General features: G+C 42.5%; 1 protein-coding gene across 1 annotated transcript in view; it reads right to left on the bottom strand.

The window, feature by feature from the left end:
* Positions 1-17,703, bottom strand: part of ADAMTS18 (ADAM metallopeptidase with thrombospondin type 1 motif 18) — a 74,414-nt gene that overhangs the window by 26,920 nt on the left and 29,791 nt on the right. Inside the window, exons 3-9 of the mRNA XM_040408947.1 lie at positions 9,487-9,715; positions 9,183-9,373; positions 8,166-8,249; positions 6,985-7,144; positions 5,804-5,909; positions 3,781-3,918; positions 2,451-2,604 (exon numbers count right to left, since the gene is read on the bottom strand). Of these exons, the coding sequence (XP_040264881.1) occupies positions 2,451-2,604; positions 3,781-3,918; positions 5,804-5,909; positions 6,985-7,144; positions 8,166-8,249; positions 9,183-9,373; positions 9,487-9,715 (1,062 nt within the window). The remainder of the gene's footprint in view (positions 1-2,450; positions 2,605-3,780; positions 3,919-5,803; positions 5,910-6,984; positions 7,145-8,165; positions 8,250-9,182; positions 9,374-9,486; positions 9,716-17,703) is intronic.

Here is a 17,703-nt window from a genome sequence, read left to right as displayed (position 1 = left end):
GTGACCTCCACAGTGCCCGACTCTTTAACAGTGACTTTCACAGTGACCGCCCCTTTAACAGTGACTTTCACAATGACTGCCCCTTTAATAGTGACTTTAACAGTGACAGCCCCTTTAACAGTAACCGCCCCTTTAACAGTGACTTTTACAGTGACCGCCCCTTTAACAGGACCTTTATAGCGCCCGCCCCTTTAATAAAAGTGACCTCCACAGTGCCCGCCCCTTTAATAACAGTGACCTCCACGGTGCCCGCCCCTTTAATACCAGTGACCTCCACTGTGCCTGCCCATTTAAAAACAGTGACCTCCACAGTGCCCGCCCCTTTAAGCAGTAAAGAAAAATGGCTGGGTTGTTATGGAAACCTGGAGTAAAACTGTGTTTATGGCAGTTGGGATTTGAAGAGAAAGACTTGTATTGGCTAATGTGGGTCATTTTTTGGGAATATCTCAGGAACGGTACATCCTAGAGAGCTGAGACCCAGTCTAAAACCTTCCCGGGCACCTGATGTACCTGTGTGCCAAATTTGGTGAAGATATATAAATATGTATATGCATCCTGAGAAAACCCCTTTAATATGATTTTATTTCAAGAAAAGTTCCAGTTTTGATTTTTTTTTTACCTAAAATTGTCATTGTTGAGCCCAATTTAGGGGGAAAGGACATCTCTTAAAGGAAGATTCTGCCATGATGTATGAACTGACAAGTCAAAATGTCTTTTAATCAGTGACATGTCCCATCTGCTTTAAATGGAATGTATTGTCAGATAATGACCTATTGTTTAAATCAAAGCATAATTCGTTTTACTTTTTGTGATGTATATTTTTATTTTCTGTGTCATTATATGCATTTCAATGAGCCTCATAATAGGCTTGAACTTATTTTTCTGTAGAAATCACTTCTTGGTAGTCATCTAAGTATCATCACACAGGATTACAATGAGGCAGAGAACACAGGGTCCACTAATGACAACAGGTGATAGAGCTCATAGCCTCCTTCTCGCTGCACAGTGACCTCTATATTGGTCACAGAACATGAACACTTTCTCACAGAAGTCAATGAACTTCTCCAAACTACTGTTTTTTAAGAGTCCATCTGTCAGTCATAAGGCATATCTCTTAAAGGGATTATCCCATGACTAGTGTAAAAAATGAGAATCAGACATCATATAGTACATGACAATCTCTTTCCAACAAAGCTAGAACCAGCCCTGTACCTCACATGGGTCCAGAGATCTCCCCATTCATTGCTCTGCTAGATTTATATCAAGCTGATAGCTCAAGGGGTGTGTCTTTTCTGCTGCAGCTCAGGGGGTGTGTCCATCCTCTCCCTATCAAAACTCAGGAGGGCGTGTCCATGCTCTCCCTATCACAGCTCAGGAGGCAGTTGAAGGATGAAACTGAGCATGTGCGGCCTTTTCAGTAAGCAGGACAAAGAAATAAGAAACAAAACAAACAGCAGGTGGCGCTGTACAGATGCATTTTATTGAATAACTCAGTGGCTATGCTAAATCTTTTATTACATGCAATTACAAAAGTATCAGATCCAGGTGCTGATTTGAAAACTGTAGAATATTTTTCATGGGACAACCTCTTTAACAGAGCAGACTAGCAGTTTAGGCAAGATGGACTCCATCATAATTATGTACAGAAAGTAAATAAAAAAATAAAATTAATTATTAAAAAAATACATCTAGGTGACCAATTCCCTTTAAAGCTCTTGCACCCCTGACTGGTCACTATAGCCACGATAGACGCGATAGAAGTGCATTTGAGGAGCACTTATTACTTGCATTAGGTCCTGTACTTAAAAAGTAAGGGGTAACACACTATGGGGCCATGGATCCTTGTGCACTTCCCTTATGCCTGAATGGTCAGTCTGTCCAAGAGGTCAATCATTAGAATCATGTTGTAGAGCTCCATCAGTGGAAATCTCTGAGTAGCACCAAAAGCCATTGACACTTTGCACCTACATTTTACCCTATGTTTTACCCCATTACCCCAAGTTATTATACTGTGTTCTCTGACAAAATGGTCCACATCAAGGAGCCTTGGGCCCACCAGAGGAAATTATTTCCAGGGCCCAAACTCTATATCATGAATAATGTCTAGTATTTTTTAAATTAAAAAAAAATAGACCCAAATAGTAAGTGAAAATCTCCAAAGGCAGTTCCAAGTGTTTTTTTTTCTTCTCCTGGACCTTTTGTATGAGACCCACTATAAAATCAGTACCTGGGCCCATCTGAGGATCCTCTGGCACTCTGGTGGGCCAATCCGACCCTTGACATACTTGCCAGTCTTTTCCCAAAACCACATTTATTGATTGGGACTACAATAAGATGAATATTTGGAAATCCCAAAAAATCCCGAGGATTACCCTAGGGATCACTGAATTATGCATTAGTAATTCAGAACAGTCTTGGCTACACGAAAAACATGATAACAGCTCACGTACCTTTACAAAGCTCAGGCTACACTGCTTTGCTTTTGGTCCAAATTGCCATTTACATTGAGTGTCAGCATCATAGATCTGCCCGGGCAGCTTCTCAGGGTACTGGAAATGTCCTAATTGCTTTGGCTCGTCAACGAGGCAGGAGGATTGAGCTGTGCTGTGATGGAATTCAGAGTGATTCATTCCCTCATAGACCACTGTTAACCGGTTTACATTCAGTTGAGTCATGCTTTATCAAATGACAATTTAGTGAAATTGATCCAATTTTAACCAAAGCATATGGGTTTTGCAATACAAATTCTGTAGATCACTTAGACTGCATTATAATGTGCGTCTAACATCCAGCTGAATATGAAATGATATACTGTTACAGCAGAAAATGTCTGAAAAATGCAGAAAACAAATTTTTATACCCAATTATTTTGTTTTTTTAAAATAAGGATGGCCAGGTATATGGTTAAAGGGATTGGCTCATCTGGGACAATGAGGCATCCACATCTGGGACCCTCTTCTATCTCCAGAGCGAGGCCTTCAAAGTGAAGAGAGAGCAGGCGACCATGCATGGAGGATGACCACGTATGGGCGGCTGTCACTTCCATAAAAGAATGTAAAAAAAATTCTCCTTCTGTGAAAAATAAACAAAGGGACCCACACAATTCTTAGAGGAGAGGAGCTAAGTTGTTTGTTTTTGTACCCAAACTCCCTTTACACAGAAATTTCTGATAATCAACCCATTTAGCCAAAAGTGGACAACCACCTTAAGGAAAATAGAAGCAAGCAATAACAAAAAGGCATAGGAAGATTTACCACTATTAAGCTAATAAATACATCTGGAGCTCAACTTTATGATAATGCAGGATGCATTATGTTACTACTCTGGCCTGAAACTTCCCAACAAAACGAAAAATATGGCTTTATGGGTCATGGGAATTTTTTTTAGATTCATGCCAACATGTACAGAGTCCAGTCTTCCAAGATGTTCCAACATGCACAGAAATTCTGTTAAGTCGTTAACAGGAAACAGGAGTAAAATGGAAGGTGTTGGTTAACAGCAACACCTGGAGATCGAAACAAAAGGTCATTTTTTTCAGAATCGCTCAATTTTCAGATAACAAGAAGAACATCTGGTTTGCTCTTCTTCAGCAGTAACATGATGCAGGCTTGGGACCGGCTTTGACAGAAGTGACAGATATAAGAACTAATAAAGTTGCCAGTTACGATCCTACTGGAATTCGTAGGAGCTCCATTATCACATGTAAAATTCAAAAACTCAACGCACTAGTTGAAAACAAAATATTCAGGCTGTGTATGTTTGTTAGACAGTCATCCTCACCTGAGGAACTCCTTCAGATACTGTCTACTGCAGGCGGACCAGGAAAACACACCATTGTTTCCAGATAAAGTGGGGGACATGATGTTGCCCTCAGCCTTTCTGCAAGGGTTCCCTTCTCCATCATGAACCATTCCAAAGCTAATTAAAAATAAATGTAAAAAAATCTTATTAAAATTAACTTTTTCATTCTCAAACAATCACCAACCATGCACAGCTGCAGTAAAACTGAGAGAAGGTGAAACAAAAGTGAAGAAGGACCATCCAACTATCTTTTTAGGTTGTATTCAAGATGGTTACTCTCTTTGGTCTACAATATAGGAATGCTCAAGGTGACAGTAAAGAGGTATTCCATCCAGTGGATAAATACTAAAATAGTATCACCAGACCATTGTCCCCTCAACTGTAAAACCATGGCTAAGAGGGGTTTGAATGAAGCACCATTTCTTTTAGTGTATTGCTGCGCTCTTCAAAGTCTATGGCACTGATGGAAAAAACAGAGCCAAGCTGTTTGACTGGAGCAGCCATATGCATGCCTGACCACTGCTCCATTCAAACTCCCCCTAGATGTGGCCTTGTGGCTGCAAGAAACAATGGACTAGGCATCCTCATTTTGATGATTGGTGGGGGTCACAGCTGTCAGATAGCAACCGATCCAGCATTTTTCACCCATCTGCTATATAACTGATAAATGCTTTAGGCTGCAACACCCATTTAAAGGTGTTGTCCAACTGTTTCATACTCATGAATAGTGTTGAGCAAAGCAAAGCATTCAAAGCGGAATTTGGTCTGAAGTTTAGCAAAACTTTGATTCGCAACAAAGCCGAATTTCCTCGCGCTTCATCGTAACGAATCAGGTTTTCCTAAAATGTACGTGTTACAAAGTGAAAGTAAGAAGCCTGGGAATGTGAGATGACCCATAATGTCGTGCAGGCAACCAATCCGCAGGGAGCCATCACCTGTGATGTCACGGCCCTATAAAGCCCTCACCCCGCGCCGTCTCCGCCATTGTCATGTCAACTGAGCATAGGGAGAGACATGGCAAGTGTTCATGCTTTAGGGACAGTGTTGCTGCAATAGTCCAGCGGCCATGTTTGATCCATATGGTTTTAACCCTAATAATTTTAAAAGCAAAATACCGCTAGTTTCATAGTAGGGAGAGATCCCAGACCTTATGGAGGGATCCACATGGGATTATGGTCATTCCTGTTGTGGATCAATTATTGCTTTGAGGAAGATTTTCCCACCTCAATGCTGTGTACCATCTCTGGTACCATCACACAGGAGGACAGGGGCTGCTGCATACATTCTTGGGAAATTATGACCCTACACTGGTGATTGACCCACAATGAGGATGTAATAGCCACCCCGTCCCTTTTAATGATATTGCATTTTCTAAAACATATCCACCATAAAACTGGCATAAATACATTGATAATTCTACCCTCCTATAGATCTAACTCTGCAGCTCTGCAGTGTATTACAAAAATGTCTACCTGGGGCCACCACTAGGGGGAGTTTAGTGCATAGATATATAAATACAGATACCACTGGCTGCAATGAAAACTGTAAAAAAAAATCTCTTTGCACTGCGCTTATCCTAGTGGCAGCTGAAAATGCAGTCTTTTCATACCAGGAACAAAAGAATGGGTTCAGTGTTGACACCTGTCTCCTTTCCGGTAATTTACTGGTAGAGCAGGCACCTGCCATCAGGGTAAGCAGATGCCTGCTCTGCCATATTTAAGAAGGACCTCCACATCCTGGCCCCCTGTAATGGCGCTGGGGGCGGCTAAAGAGCCGCTCGCCCTGTCGCCCAGTGCTGCAGCCCCAGTCAGGCGGAGCCCACCAGGGTGCCCCCAGCAGGCCGGCACCCTAGGCGAACTCCTAGTTCGCCTATATGGTTGCGCCGGCCCTGCGTGGAAGGTACACCACTGATGTTATTACAGAAGATATCTTAATGCACATGAATCTGATTATTACCAGTTATTTACTTGTACAGTAATTAATGTATAGGTAATGGACTTACTTGTGACCAGACTCATGAGCAATAGTAAATGCCAGACCTAAACCGGTGTCTTCATTAATGGTACAGCTGCGATATTTGCTGCACATGCCGTTAATCGGTGCAAAACCTGTTAAAATAGATACAAATAAAGAAACCTGATCAACATTATGATTTGCTTGTGTAGTACCCCAGACCAAATTGCTATAGTGTATTGCATAATGTCTTTCTTTGTTTTATTTCTGCCCATAGCTATCACCAAGGGCTGGATGGCAAAGGTTGGCTAGGAACAGGACTAACCACCCTGTTCCTTCTTCCCTCTTGGTAGGAGTGGACTAACCCTGCTCCTTGCCAAGAGGAGGAGTCCTTGAGTAACCTCAGAGAGGAGAGGAAGTAACCTGCAGTGCTCCTGCTCCTGTTACCAAATTCTCCAAAGAGAACTACTCTAATTGTCCTTAAGTGAAGCCTTGAGATTCCAGACAGCAGCATGAACTGCTACATCAGCATCTCAGACACTGCTGTAAGGTGAGGGACCATAGCTAAAGCACCCATTACTAAGCCAGTACACCTTCAGTGCTTTACTGCAGCCATCCAACCTGCCTCCAGATTCTTTGCTGGTGCCAGAGAGAATTATACTTGGAGATTGCTGCTACTGTGTGTATTTCCAGTTCTACGTTGTACTTAGTAAAAAACACTTTGTTATTTTTAACTCTGGCCTCCTTTTTTAGTACTCTATTATTTACTGTACTATATCCCTGATGGAGTACACCCTGATAAAATACTTAATCACGGCTAGTACCAATCCTATACTCTATACCAGCTCCTCAGGTGGTCGTTGCACTTCTTCTGCAAAAGTATCACTTCAAAAATGTCTATTTTAATATACCAAAATATATATGAAATATTGCTTGAATAAAAGACTATATCACATTAACAACCTCTTTTTAAAAAAAAATAATTGTCCCTGTGCAACTAAAATGAAAAATGAAGAAAGTAAAAAAAACTTCCTAGCATTTTTTTCTAAATCTGTGCCGACAAGTGTGTTTCCATGGTTACAGACTACACAGAAACTCCCTTGTAGTCTGCTACCAGGATCTTTTGCAAAGTTGCTTCACTTTAATTTCATTGGAATACAAAAAATTTTTTTTTCCAAAGGTAGACATAGCCAGTAGGCCAACATGTTATAGTTGCTCTAGAATATTTACCTAAAGTATCACAAGGTTCGTTTTTCCAAGAACAGATATCCAGTCCTGTCAACAAAATGGCGTGATCATGTCTTTTCCCATTCTTTCCCATAAGAGCAGATTGCCACTGACAAAAATTATTTAAGGTCTGATCGGCGTGGTGAGTGATCTTAAGCCCAGCCTGTAAAAAATTGGGAGAAGAATTTAAGCATTGCTTTAGGAAAGACAAAAATAGTAGAGTTGAGCTTGAATTTTAGGGTTCATAATTAGAAAAGAGTGTATTTCGTGAAATTCATTTTAGTTCCAATACACACAGATTTGTCCGATTCTATTCAGGTCTGAATAAATTTGACCTGGCTTAAAAGTGACCCAATTGCTCTGAGAAGTTGTGTAGGAGACTTTGAGGTCTACTAGGACTGTATCCAAACCGATTCAAGCTTTTTAAAGCCAATGCAGTGCACCCTCAAGGTACAATGGCCTCAGGAAACAATATTTTCAACTTAAAATGGTCTTTTCTGACCCATCGTAAGTTGAAACTACTCAACATACAATAAATTAGATCTATCTATCAAATGAAGGCCACTTCTCTGGTAACCTCGCTATATTAGTTGCCTGTTATATGTAACAACTTGTTTTTTTTGTCTTAGTTATCTGCGTATTCTTCTTAAATCTTAATTTTCTCTTATCTTGGATGACATTTTAGAACTTTGGAACTGATTACTCAAGTTACAATAGTTTCAACATACAATGCTGGTCCTGGAACCAATTAATTTTGTAACTTGAGGGACCACTGTACATCATTAGTAATGTCAAAGTGACATACTGTATACGGCTATGGGTAAATGGATGAAAGCCGTTTTGTAAAGCACTGCATTGTCTGATTTTTTTAAATTAAAAAATGGTCCAAAAGTGCTGACTTTTTTTTATGGCAGATGCCTTCTTCTCTGTCTTTTGATCTAAAAAATGGTGGCCACCATTTTGAAGGACTTGTTTAAAACGAATCGCAAAAGTTTCAGATTCAATAGAATCAGAAGTTTTATGGAAATCATAATGAATTTGATTTTAATTTAGAATCTATTTGAAAAACCGTTATTATTATTATTAATTCATATCACGAAAAAGGTCATTTGGTGAACTTGGCCAAAAAGATCAAGATCATGAGATATCTTCCTGTACAGTGATCATAAACAAAAGAAACTTACTGGTTCCTCTTCCAAAAGTAGAAGACTCACAACAACAATATTAATATCACTTCCAATGGTCCCATCCTTAAATAGACTAGATACCTAAACAGATATGAAAAAAACAAAAAGATAGTCATATATTGGTACATACTTTCCTTGCGTGCCTATCCTTAGGCTACATGCACACGACAGTGAAAAATGGACATGTGATGGACGCTTTTATAATGGCCATCACACGTCCGTTTTAAGACCAATGGTAGTCTATGGGGTTATTCACATGGCAGTTTTTTTGACAGCCAATGAATAACGTACGTCAAAAAATGTAATATGTTCTATCTTATCCTTTTCTTAGTGGCCGACTGCCCATATACAATTGAATAGGTCCATTTCTAACGTCTGTTTCTCCAAAAGGCATCAATGGAAAAAACATCTGTTAAAAATGGACAGTTTATCTATTTTTAACTGACTTTTTTTTTTCACTTTCGTGTTCATATAGCCTTGCTATGATCATTTGTAGTTGGTTTGGATGATCACATCTGTTAAAGTAACAGTCCAGTCAGCTCTTAAATGAAAAGTCAGTATCTATAGGTGATGCTTATTTGGTGTTGATTTTCCTCACTGCTTGCTCCTTGCCTGCTTTTTGGCTCAGCTCCATCAGGGCAAAAATGTGATCTGTGACTACAGTTTAGCTACAGTGGCTAAACGGAGTCTGAGGTAGACTGAGACACGCCCCCTCTCTTTTCATTGGTTCATACAGCTGTTCTCTCCCTCCCCCTCCAGCTCTGCATCCTCAGATTGGCTGCATTGTATATATACACATCTATCACAGGCTGCATGAAGAGCTGATTTCTATGAGGCAGAGTCCAACTGCTAAATGCTCCTTCATAAAGGGAAGGTCTGGACAATCACTTTAATTTATCCTTTGAAAAGGCTTTATATGTAATACGTAGAGGGAACCCTGCACTGAGGGAGCATTAAATCCAAAATCATAGTAACATGTGATATAGTAGTAAGTACAGAAAGCTGTTGGCTTACCATGTTCATCACTGTCAGTATGTAGGTGGTCACTCCTTCCTTGCCATGCTTCTCCACCATTTTTTTATCCGCAACTACAAGGGTTTCAACAACCAAACTCCCACTGTGCTGAGATTTTGCTGCCGAGCGCTTAGATCGTGACAGATGGACGTACTCATCTGCCTTTAATTTGGTGTTGTTTCTATTCATATCTAGAAAGAAAGGAATAGAAGGATAGCCATGTTATAGAAATAGATAGATAGATAGATAGATAGATAGATAGATAGATAGATATATGTAGATAGATAGATAATTTTTTACTTACACTTTTTACGTCTTCCACAGAAATGTTGCTTTTGCACGTTTCCATGTGATTGGTTGGTAGAGCTGTCGTATGGTTTTCCTGAGTGTAGTTTTACTTTACTTTCTGCTGATCGTTTATACAGTACATGGGGGTGGTGTCCTTCAGGAGAGGTAAAGTTGTGCGTTTCAGCAAGATGCTTCGGTATCGGTGATATAAAATACTCACTTGAACGTGTCCTTAAGAAACCTGACTGAAAACAAGAGATTTTATTAGTGTAGTTCATTAAATGACAAAGCTGCTCCAGTCCCCGCCGCTCATCACACCGAAAAATGCTAAGAAAGCCCCGCTCAGCCAATCACCTGGTGAGACAGGTCACTCCACGTCTTCTATGTGTTATCTATATTCTATATCTACAATCATTGACAAAAAAAATGAATACCGCACCCAGATAGCAATGCAGATCGCTGCATGCAGTTAGGTCTCAGGCAGATATATATATATGATTACAGATGTGAACTGAGTAGACATTGGGTTTTGCCACAAGAAGGAATAAAAGCTCTTCCCCCACTGCCCTATAAAATGTTCTCAGAGGTCACTTTTGGGTATAGTACCCCTTGGAGAGAGCTTGTTGACTGCTAGATATGTCTCTAGATATTTTGCCCCGTTGACAGACTTTGAAAGGGGGCACATCATTGGACTGATAGAAGCAGGATGGTTGCTATAACAAATTGCCCTCTATCTAGGTCATTCTGACCTAGCTGTTAGGAGATGGTTGGGAGTAATGCTTACATGAGGGCATGCACACAGGTCAAACAAGCTCCGGACAGCCCAGTCAGACCACTAGTAGAGAGGATTGCTTGATCCGTCCACCATCCAGACACGTGTGGCACTTCTGTCTCTGACTGGACCCTTTATAAGCACCTAGTAGAAGAAAACTTCTTGTCACAGCTCCCATTATCTGTCTTGCCATTGACAGCCAGCCACTGTCACCTTCGTTGGGCAGTTGCGTTATGAATGAGAACCCTGGACTGCCATGGACTGGAACCGTGAAATCTTTAGCCATGAATCCAGGTTCTGTTTGGGATCCTAGGATGGTGGGGTTCAAGTATGGAGGCCTTGTGGTGAGCACTTCAGTCCTGCCTTTGCTGTGGAGCGACACACTGCCCCAACTGCTGGTGTGATGATCTGTGGAACCATTGCTTATAAGTCCGTCATCCCTATTAGTGATACGAGAAACACTAACCCCAGTGATATGTGCAGGACATCCTGCAGTCAAATGGGCTACCTCTCATGGCAAGGCTTTCAATTGGTATTTTTCAGCAGGATAATGCTCTCTCACACACAGCAAGCGTTTCCCAGGAATGTCTCCTCCAGATTACAACACTTCCTTGGCTGCCCGGTCACCAGATTTACCAAAAAACTAGCATTTATGGGACCAGCTGGGACGCCAGGTTGGGCATCCTATGAATGTGTAGGATCTGCCGGCCCAGCTACAACATCTATGGGCAAATGTGCTGCAGGATACCATACGAAACCTGTATGCCTCCATGCCAAACCGTATGTCATCTTGTATCCAGGCTAGAGGTTACAAACAGGGTCCTAGAGCCTCCTTTCTATTCAGTTTTCCCCAATAAAATTCACCTTTCGCTCTAGTATTGTAATCACTTCCATGTATCATATTACGTTCACACATAGAAAGGTTCATTCTATTTCAACAACTACTTCTTGGCGCCTTATTCTATTTGTCAATGAACGTATCTATCTATATCTATTTGTCTATTTAAAACACAATCCACGAAAATCAGTACCAGAGTCACTTGGCCACTGTGCCCGCAATCACCAAATGAACGTCCGGAATGTACAAGCAAACAAAAGACCACAGGATTGCAGGCTCCAAACCGTTTTTTTAGGCAGTCATGTCCACCATACAAAAATGTGATGTATAAGCAGTACAAATGCTTGAAAAAGGCAGTCGTACTGCCGAAATGTTGCATTTTTGTATGGTGGACATGACTGTCTGAATACACGGTTTGGAATCTGCAATCCTGTGGTTTTCTGTTTGCTTATCTATCTATCTATCTATCTAAAATAAAATAAAAATCCACGGCACTCCCACAGATGTGATTTAAAAGTTGTGTTATTTTATTTTAGTGGATGTTGGATCACCTCCACAGCCGCTGGCACACCGCAATTTTTCTGATCACTGTGCCGCTTTCATTACTATTTTCTTTCTATCTATCTATTGTAAGAAGGTACAAGGAATCATCGCGGATGATAGGTATGTGTCACCGAGGTTCCTGGCCTCGGTGGAGTAAGATCCAGTTTTCATGTGTCAGCAGCAGTTGCTGTGTGACACCTTGCTATCTAGTACGGCTGTAAATAGCTGATCCGGGACGGCTCTTACTGGGAGTAGTCAAAGTGCTGGGTGAGTGACTACTCCGCACGATCCAGGAAGGGTTTTGACAAGCCTATAAAAAACAGCCAGCAGTGTCAGGTGGATGGATTACTCCTCTCTGACATTGGAGCTGTGTGAAACTCTGCTGAGATCTGAAGCCTGTGTGTGGGCTGGAAGCTGAAGACACTGTGTCGGGCGAGCAGGCCGCCTAAACCCTGCAGGTGGACTTTCTGAGGCTGAGCATTCAGCCGGGTGTGGATTAAACACCCAGGATCAAAGGTGAATATATTTTTTTTTGTATAGACTGTTTTGGGTGTGAACTAACACCAATACTGAAAATGGACTGTCATACTGTGAACCTGCAACTAGTGTGAATACACTGGACTGTTTCTGAGTTACAAACGTGTCTTTGCCTCTATACTGCACCCGCTTGTCCTGTCTGCCAGAGCGAATCCCCACACTATCTATCTATCTACACTGAACAAAAAAATAAATGCAACACTTTCAGTTTTGCTCCCATTTTGCATGAGCTGAACTCAAAGATCAAACATTTTCTACAGACACAAAAGACCCATTACTCTCAAATATTGTTCACAAATCTGTCTAAATCTGTGTTAGTGAGCACTTCTCCTTTGCCGAGATAATCCATCCCACCTCACAGGTGTGGCATATCAAGGTGCTGATCAGACAGCATGAATATTGCACAGGTGTGCCTTAGACTTCCCACAATAAAAGTCCACTCTGAAATGTGCAGTTTGATCACACAGCACAATGCCACAGATGTCACAACATTTGAGGGAGCGTGCAATTGGCATGCTGACTGCAGGAATGTCTACCAGAGCTGTTGCCCGTGCAATGAATGTTCATTTGTCTACCATAAGCCATCTCCAAAGGCGTTTCAGAGAATTTGACAGTACATCAAACCGGCCTCAAAACCGCAGACCACATGTAACCACACCAGCCCAGGACCTCCACATCCAGCATGTTCATCTCCATGATTGTCTGAGACCAGCCACCCGGACAGCTGCAGCAACAATCGGTTTGCATAACCAAAGAATTTCTGCACAAACTGTCAGAAACTGTTTTAGGGAAGCTCATCTGCATGCTCTTCGTCCTCATCGGAGTCTGGACCTGACTTCAGTTCTTCGTCGTAACCGACTTGAGTGGGCAAATGCTCACATTTGATGGCGTCTGGCAGGTTGGAGAGGCGTTCTGTTCACGGATGAGTCCCGGTTTTTCACTGTTCAGGGCAGAGGGCAGACAGCGTGTGTGGGTGAGCGGTTTGCCGACGTCAACGTTGTGGATCGCCCATGGTGGTGGGGGGGGGTTATGGTATGGGCAGGCGTATGTTATGGACAACGAACACAGGTGCATTTTATTGATGGCATTTTGAATGCACAGAGATACCGTGACGAGATCCTGAGGACCATTGTTGTGCCATTCATCCACGAACATCACCTCATGTTGCAGCATGATAATGCACGGCCCCATATTGCAAGGATCTGTACACAATTCCTGGAAGCTAAAAACATCCCAGTTCTTGCATGGCCAGCATACTCCTCGGGCATGTCACCCATTGAGCATGTTTGGGACGCTCTGGATCGCGGTATATGACAGCATGTTCCAGTTCCTGCCAATATTCTGCAACTTCGCACAGCTGTTGAAGAGGAGTGGACCAACATTCCACAGGCCACAATCAACAACCTGATCAACTCTATGCGACGGAAATGTGTTTCACTGAGGCAAATGGTGGCCACACCAGATACTGACTGGTTTTCTAACACCCCATCCCCCCCCCCCCCCTTCCTCCAATAAGGCAAAACTGTGCACATTTCAGAGTGGCCTTTTATTGTGGGAAGTCTAAGGAACACCTGTGCAACATTCATGCTATCTAATCAGCACCTTGATATGCCACACCGGTGGAGTGGAAAGGAGAAGTGCTCACTAACACAGATTTAGATAGCTTTGTGAACAATATTTGAGAGTAATGGGTCTTTTGTGTATGTAGAAAATGTTTCAGATCTTTGAGTTCAGCTCATGCAAAATGGGAGCAAAACCGAAAGTGTTGTGTTTATATTTTTGTTCAGTGTATCTATCTATCATCTATCTATCTACATTTGTTCTTGAAATAAAGTTGGTCAATTTAGATGTCATTCTTTTCCCTTTGAAACTGAATTCCTTTTTCTCTGGATTTGTCAGTTTACAGCACTGAATTATTTGGCATGAAATCAAAATGCAACACTACACCACGTCATCTCTTAGATCGCTAGAACTGCGGTATTTGCTTAAGGCCTCTTGCACACGACTGTGTGCTGGCCGGGCCCATGCTGCGAACCGCAAATTGCGGTCCGCAATGCACGGGCACCGACCGTGGGGCAGCCGCATACGGGTCGCGGACCCATTCACTTGAATGGGGTCCACGATCTGTCCGTTCCGCAAAAAGATAGAACAAGTTCTATTTTTTTGCGGAACAGAAGCACGGAACGGAACCCTACGGAAACACACCGCATCTCCGGATTCGCTGACCCATTCAAGTGCCCCGTGTATTGCGGACCCATGGTATGCGGGCCGCAATACGGCCACGGCGGGGCAAGAGCCGTTTGCAAGAGGCCTAAGGATGTATCATCAGAAGTGTCCTGTCATTTTTAGATATGCAGTCAGTATGAGAACACTGAGAAACCATTTGAGTCTTTTAGTCTTTCACTCAATTCCATTACTTCACCTGCAGCCGGTTTTCATTGCCTTCCTCCTAGTAATTTGCTAATTCGTGAATCAGAGAAAACAAAACTAAATGGCCAGTTTTACACCTCCATTATATATACATTTAGGTGTCTGTATTATGCTGCTACATCAGGACATCTGTGGTTCTACAAACCTCTGGTCATCTCAGTTCTCTTCAGGAGAACTATAGCGGTTTGTGCATAGTAGCTACAGTATAATATGGTTCGGTGAAATTGGCCAAGTGGTCAGATCTGGCTAATCGTGGAAATCGGTAAATGTGTAATTATTTATTCAGATCTCGTATCATGCTATTCTTGTTGTCAAAAGCTCCGGACACCTGATGGACTCCATTATGTCAGTCAATAGGATCCATCAAAATTCAGGGGAATCTGCCATGCAAGACATAGCTTCATAAAAGGGGTTTGCCCATGAAGAACATTTGTCATCTATCCTGTATATGATCTCAGGGGGCCTGACTTTGGGACCCCAAATGATCATGAGGGCGGGGGTCTTCAAGCCTCCTGTGTAATGGAACAGTGTTTTGCATGCATGACCACTGCTCTATTCAGTACTGGGCGCTGGACTCACAAGTCTAATAGAAATGAATGGGGTGGTGGTCACACATAGGCACTACTGATTTGGGGTGATCAGTATGTATCTGAGTGGTTCGACCTCCGGGGATCATACATTTATCACTATCCTGTGGATTAGTAATACATTTTGTTCTTTGGACATCCTTTAAATTGGTTCTCCTGGACTTAAAGGGCTTCTGTCACCCCATTAAACCGTTTTTTTTTTTTTCTTTACTAATAATCCCTACACTGCGATCTCAGCATACATAAGCTAATTAATGATTTTCGTTCAGTAGAATTTGCTAAAAATCGATTTTTATAATATGTAAATTACCTTGCTATCAGCAAGTAGCTACGGCCGCTGCGCAGGCGCCAGATATTGATTGAAAACAGGCAGGGCCAGCAGAGAAAGATCCTGTCCGCTGGCCCTGTCAATCAACAAGCGGAGGGGGTCGTCATTACGATCGGAGGATGCGGCTGCTACCAGCAAGTAGCCGCCCTACTTGCTGGTAGCAAGGTAATTTACATATTATAAAAATCGATTTTTAGCAAATTCTACTGAACGAAAATCATTAATTAGCTTATGTATGCTGAGATCGCAGTGTAGGGATTATTAATAAAGAAAAAAAACAAAACGGTTTAATGGGGTGACAGAAGCCCTTTAAAGGTGTAATCCAGTATTTTTTTTATTTTTTATCTGCTCCCCAGCCAATAAGACCTGTGGTAAAAGTCATCCTGGTCCCTACTATTGGGTTCTGGCACACAGGTTTCCTTCATTTGACTTGTGGTCTCCATCTATGAACTTTCTAGATGGACAGGATGAAATGCACTACTACAGCCAATGACTGGCCTCAGTGGTGGTATGTCGCTAACTGGCATGTCACTGCTGGGTCATGTGCCACTTGGGCACACGTCACCACTTAGGCCAGTCAGCCTGAAAGTCTAGTGAAGGCAGCACGGGGGCGAGAGCCCAGGGGCAGGGACCACGTGACTATGGATTTCTCCACAGGTCCCAGGTCCCTAGGGGGCAGATTAAAAAAAAAATCTGGACAATGCCTATAAGTAATGATGACCTATTCTTAGGATAGATCATCAATATTGTATCTCTGATCTCCGAGGGTGTACCCCATGGATGTGATATTGTTGACCTATCTCAACGATAGGCTATCAGTACTTAAAGGGGTTGTCTCATCTCATTAAAGGGGTTGTCCAGGTTCAGAGCTGAACATCGGAGAATCTCATGCTCCGATGCGCTCCGCTCCCTTGCCCTGCGCTAAATCGTGCAGGGCACGGCCTCTTTTGTTTATCATAACACACTGCCGGGCGGAAACTTCCTTTTTACTGGCTAGGGCAGCGCTAAATCACGCCCATCAGTGCCGGTGACGTCAGCAGGCTTCTTGGTAGCCCCATCGAGAGCCCCACCGGATCAAAAAGAAAATGCCTTTGCCCTGCGCTAAATCGCGTAGGGCAAAGGAGAGCATCGGAGCATGAACTGCTCCGATGCCCAAGTCAGAAGGGCTGCTGGGGGAAAAATGGAGGTATGTCCAGGTTCAGCTCTGAACCCGGACAACCCCTTTAAGTGATATTTATGTTGTTTTTTGTTTGTTTTTATATGCTGCTCATCTCTAGGGTCTGGGTTTGGGTCATCACTAGGGTCTGCTCTAGAAGGAAAAAAAGCCAGCCTTTCTGGTGGTTGGGATATCGGGAGCGAGCACACATAGTCTCCTGCACATGCACAGTAGCTCCCATCCCAGACCACCTCATATTGCCTGAAGCTCTACTCACCAACCACCTCATATGTCCTATGGATTTTAATATAGAACAGCTCCAGTACATGCACCTTGGAGATGTTTTATACAGTCATGAGTATACCTGGGGACGTCGGGAGCACACATTATCCCTTGGCCGTGCCACCAATCAAAGGAGGAGGGACCGCCCAAAAAAAACTGCTCAGAATAGAAGTCTTGACACCATTGGGGAAAGGCTGAAAGCCTTAGGTGAGACAACCAACAGAATGGTGGTATAAAGAGCCATTAAAAAAAAGCAATAAAAAGTGTTTTCTTTTTCTTGTTTCTTGCAAACTGTGGTTTCTCTATAAACAATCCCATGTCCCCGGCCTACTCATAGATAATACAACCCTTGATTAATGAAGGGTCTTGGTTACAACAGGCAACATTCTAGTAACTGGAAAATTCTATTTTTCAGTGAAAGTCATGTGAAGCAGAGCAAGCCTTGTGAATGAACCTGACACCACCTGGACTTTAAATTACCCTAGACAAGTTGAAACAAGGTACATCCTAGAAATGACTCAGTTTCACTAGCAACCTCCAGTCCTCCCTCATCCTACTTTTCCAGCTTTAGGCGCAGATACAGATTTGCTCGGCATAACAGGGACATTTTGTGCTCGAGTAACAGAACAAAGTGCCAAAATGGCCAATGCCCTCCGAGCAGGTTGAGGCAAGGTGACAACACTGACCCTACACAAAGGAAAGAGTGTTTGATATAGGACCATGAAAGAGCTGTTTTGACAAGTTAACGACGCCGTATTTA

Source organism: Bufo bufo, chromosome 10 (assembly GCF_905171765.1).
Source record: "Bufo bufo chromosome 10, aBufBuf1.1, whole genome shotgun sequence".
In the NCBI taxonomy this organism is placed as follows: Eukaryota; Metazoa; Chordata; class Amphibia; order Anura; family Bufonidae; genus Bufo; species Bufo bufo.
The sequence above is the reverse complement of the archived record's forward strand: the minus strand, read 5'-3'. Positions and strand labels throughout refer to the sequence as shown.